General features: G+C 42.9%; 1 protein-coding gene across 1 annotated transcript in view; it reads left to right on the top strand.

Moving 5' to 3' along the window:
* Nucleotides 1–804: 804 nt before the first annotated feature.
* LOC104957189 (jagged canonical Notch ligand 2) overlaps nt 805–4,037 on the top strand; it is a 71,725-nt gene continuing 68,492 nt past the window's right edge. Inside the window, exons 1-2 of the mRNA XM_010784799.1 lie at nt 805–1,100; nt 1,890–2,210. Of these exons, the coding sequence (XP_010783101.1) occupies nt 1,032–1,100; nt 1,890–2,210 (390 nt within the window). The 5' untranslated portion in view covers nt 805–1,031. The remainder of the gene's footprint in view (nt 1,101–1,889; nt 2,211–4,037) is intronic.

The following is a 4,037-nucleotide window of genomic DNA, read 5'->3' as shown; positions in this document are numbered from 1 at the left end:
TGTTTAATGGATATGGATATTGTAGAGTACGAACAGAAAAAAAAGGAATCATATCTTTACTTTTTGAAATCACTTGAAAACTGAACTGCACATTGTGTGTGATACCGGCAAAGAGAAATCAACATGTCTCACCTGAAATGCTTTGAAGTAAGAAGAGAAAGTGTTTAAAATGTAAATACAAAACAAAAACCTCCAGTATCTGATAAATGTAGAGGCTTCTCCAGCTGTCATCACTTTTCCCTGTAGTGATGTGTTGCAGGCGGTCAGTAGAGGGCGCTAACAGCCATGTTTCTTCTGCCTGCAGGTCAGTGAGGAGCAGCTCAGGTATCCTCTACTAAACACAACATGTGCTGGACTCTACATACTTTTACACATTATTTATGAGTCTGATTTATAGCTTTATACTGTGTATTTGTTTTATGGTTTGAGTAGAACCCTCTGAATTATAATTCTGCAGAAATTCTTTACCATAAACATATGAGATTGATTTGTATGGAACAAACATGTATTGCCATATATATCCACACGTTCAATACAATTACATTTTAATGTGTGTTTGTGTGTATGTATAATAAAAATACAAGCTCCTGTGTGAGAAAAATTCCATAATAAATCCAACAGCGGTCCTCCCCTACACTCCTGATCCCGCCCACTTTTCCTGATTGGCTCTCCACTGACGAACGTTCCACCCAGACGGCCTGTGATTGGTCCGCCGGCTGTCCATCACCAGGGGGAGCGCCCGGCTCTGGCTTTTGGCAACAGAGACGCACCGCTGCTCTGCTTCTCTGCTGTTTAGTGCGTCGAGCGGCTGAGGGAAGTGTTGTTCGCGCGTCTTGTTAAGAGGACCAAACAGCAGCAGCAGCAGCAGCGCGCGCTTCATCCTCCAGAACCTGCAGGTATCCCGGGGAGCACTGCGCCGTGAATGCCTCCCACACCAGAAGGAGGATACTGCTTTAATATAATTTTTGACTGATTGAGACATATATATTTTTCATTTCCCTAATGGTAACCATCACTGGGCAGCCGGAGACATGTGGAATAATCTGGGGAAACTGCACCGCTTCTCAATAGTGTGTCTTCTCCTGACGCTGTGCGCTGAGGTGAGAACTTTATCGCGTTGATCTGAGAGGAAGATGGTGTTTCTGACGGTGTTTAATTTATCAATCCACTGGAAGTTTTGTAGGGGGTTAGATTCCAGCCTTTAATTGAATTTGATTCTCTACAGTCCGATCATGTGATCTCGGAATGTCTAAATTCCTTTGGGGAGATAAATTTAAGTTTGATTCACAGGCAACGCAAAAAGCATCTGTCACATAGGCTACGGTACAGGTAATACAGGCATTGGCTGCTTCAAAGCAATGCACATCTTAAAGTGTTTACTATCTGGAGAACGTTTTGTATTTATGTCTAGAGTTTCATGATTTAGGGGTGGATAAGAATCGTAAATTCGTGAACTAGGTGTACATGTTTGCACTACAGCTGCAGCCTGAAATGCAGAGTGGGCTAAATTGGAGTGTCGGTCTTTGAGTAGCCCTGAAGTTCAACTGTGCCAAACTACTGTAGTATGGACTTCAGGCAGTCTGCACATTGCCAAAACAAGTCCTATTTCTTCCTTCAAGTTGCTCATGGGGAGATTACTTCCATTGATAACAACATATATTTCCATTTAAAGACTTGATTCATCATAACAATGTTTTAAACAGATTTTTATTGCGACTTAACACCTTATTATACACCTTTCTATAAAAAAAAAAGAATAACAAGAGTATAAAATGTCAGTTTAGAGTCGGTAAATGGCATTTTAAGATAGAAAAAAATGACATTATTGCAGTGCAAATACCTCGTTCAGGGTTTTTTCTGCCTTTCTCACTGTCGTTTCTTCTCCTCAGGTGTCTCACTCCACTGGTTACTTCGAGCTGCAGTTGATTTCGGTGGAAAACCCCACAGGTCAGCTCCTGAACGGGGACTGCTGCGACGCGGAGCCGAGCGCAGCGGACGGCCACTGCGACGCAGACGAGTGCGACACGTACTTCAAAGTGTGTTTAAAGGAATACCAAACGGAGGTCGCGACCAAAGGAACGTGCACGTACGGCTCGGAAACTACTAAGGTTATCGGTGGGAATACTTTTCAGTTCAAGGGCCAGAAAACCGGACAGAACCGGAACCATGACACCGGGAAGATCCTAATTCCCTTCCAGTTCGCGTGGCCGGTAAGTGGATCTCTCAAACTATTCACCTGGATGCACCTCAAAGTTGATCATTTACATACAACGTGATTTAATGTGAATGATCCTTCATGTTATGTGATAAAGTTGACTTATCAAAGGGAGTTTGTATGTTTTGGAGTTGAATCAGTTTGGCACTATTTTCTGTAACAAGTCTGTCAGAGCTGTCTGGGTTTCTGCGTGCCGCTCATTCTTCCCTCCGCCTGCAACTTTTGGCGTCTCTACATGATCAGGCATCTCGTGAGGGGATATCTCTTTCCTGTCAGCGAGTTTTTGTTGTTAATTTCTGTGCGTTTCTGACCAAGCTAAAGCCCTGAGCATGCATGAGGCATGACTTTTACGCACAGCAGTGGTGTCTCGGTTGATGAGTTACTGTGTGTGTGTGTGTGTGTGTGTGTGTGTGTGTGTGTGTGTGTGTGTGTGTGTGTGTGTGTGTGTGTGTGTGTGTGTTTGAAGTGGGGAAATAAGGATTTCCAAGTGAGTGCTGATTAAGAAGTGGCAGGTAACTCGTTATCTTATCCAAACTAACCTGCTCCTTATTTGGAGAGCAAGCGTGGGAAACAGGAACAGTGGTGACAATCAGAGATTTATGAAAGCTGCTGTAACACTCAGAGATCTCAGAGAGGTGTAATGGTGAGAGTGAAGTCCTGTGCAGGAAACGTCACAGGTTTGATTCCCTCAACAGCTGAGTGAGCTGTCAAACAAGAGTCCTGCTCATTGTGAGGCAAACTGGTAACACAGAGGATGAAAGTCAAAACGGACCATCTGTCCATTAATAGTTTGTGCTGAAGTGATTAGTCCTTTAACCGACATGTCAATATTGTTGAGTCTTTAGGTGATTACTTTAGTAAGTTAGTTACTCTGTGAGACTTTACATCTTAGTGCGAGTCATGTTTAGCTTTTATTTAGTTATAAAAAGTAACTTCTTCTTAAAACAAGTGAGATTTAAAAAAACATTTACTGGCTTGTTTAAAGTATTTTCTACAATTTTGCATGTGTTGTGTCATTTGAAGTGATACTGACGATCATTTTGAGAAAAAACATTTGAATGATCTTAAACTATTTAGAGACATGGACTTTTAGACTGTATGAAGAAAAAATCCATAACAAATCTTGCTCCTTGCATTTGCAAATCTCGATTTCTTTTCCTATTTCTCTGTTTTATATTATTGTAAATTGAATATTTTGAGTGCTTTTCATGGTTGCTCTGATGAAATAGGCTGTTTGAAGACTTGGCTTGTGCTCCTGTAATGTGGGATCGACATTTGCCAGAGAGTGCCTTTATTGAAGATACAGCGTTGAGATGGTGAGATAGTTGGGATGGTATTTCCTGAATCTTCTGCAGGCTCCGGAGATGAAACTGTGTACTTGTATATTGATATAAATTGCTCCGAGCTTGCAATCATTCAACTTTGATCCTCATTTCAGACATTCTTGCTTTGGAGAAGCAGTGTGTGTGTCCATGTCAGAATGTACATATAGTACATATCGGGTGCTTTGTGTGCTCGGCTGGCTACGTGACCTCTCCATTCATCACTCCTCATGGTCAGCTGTCAGCGGAGGGGAAGATGGAAGTAGTAAGTTGGGGCCCTGCAGGCGGATACGGTTACCACTAAGTTGTGTGTGACACAGGCGGTGGATATCAGTGTCACCAACTACTCAAACAAGTGAAGATCCTCGGTCAATCTGGGCCGGGGGACGCCTTTACCTCGCCGCCTCTCAGGTTCAAGCTCTATCTGCTATTCGGCCATTGTCTCACTCGGCGTGTGTGGGGTCAGTATTTTCCACTATCTACCCGAAGGGGGGGGTGGG

Source organism: Notothenia coriiceps, unplaced genomic scaffold (genome assembly GCF_000735185.1).
Source record: "Notothenia coriiceps isolate Sejong01 unplaced genomic scaffold, NC01 NC01_scaffold00026442, whole genome shotgun sequence".
NCBI lineage: Eukaryota > Metazoa > Chordata > Actinopteri > Perciformes > Nototheniidae > Notothenia > Notothenia coriiceps.
This window is presented reverse-complemented; position numbering and strand designations above follow the sequence as displayed.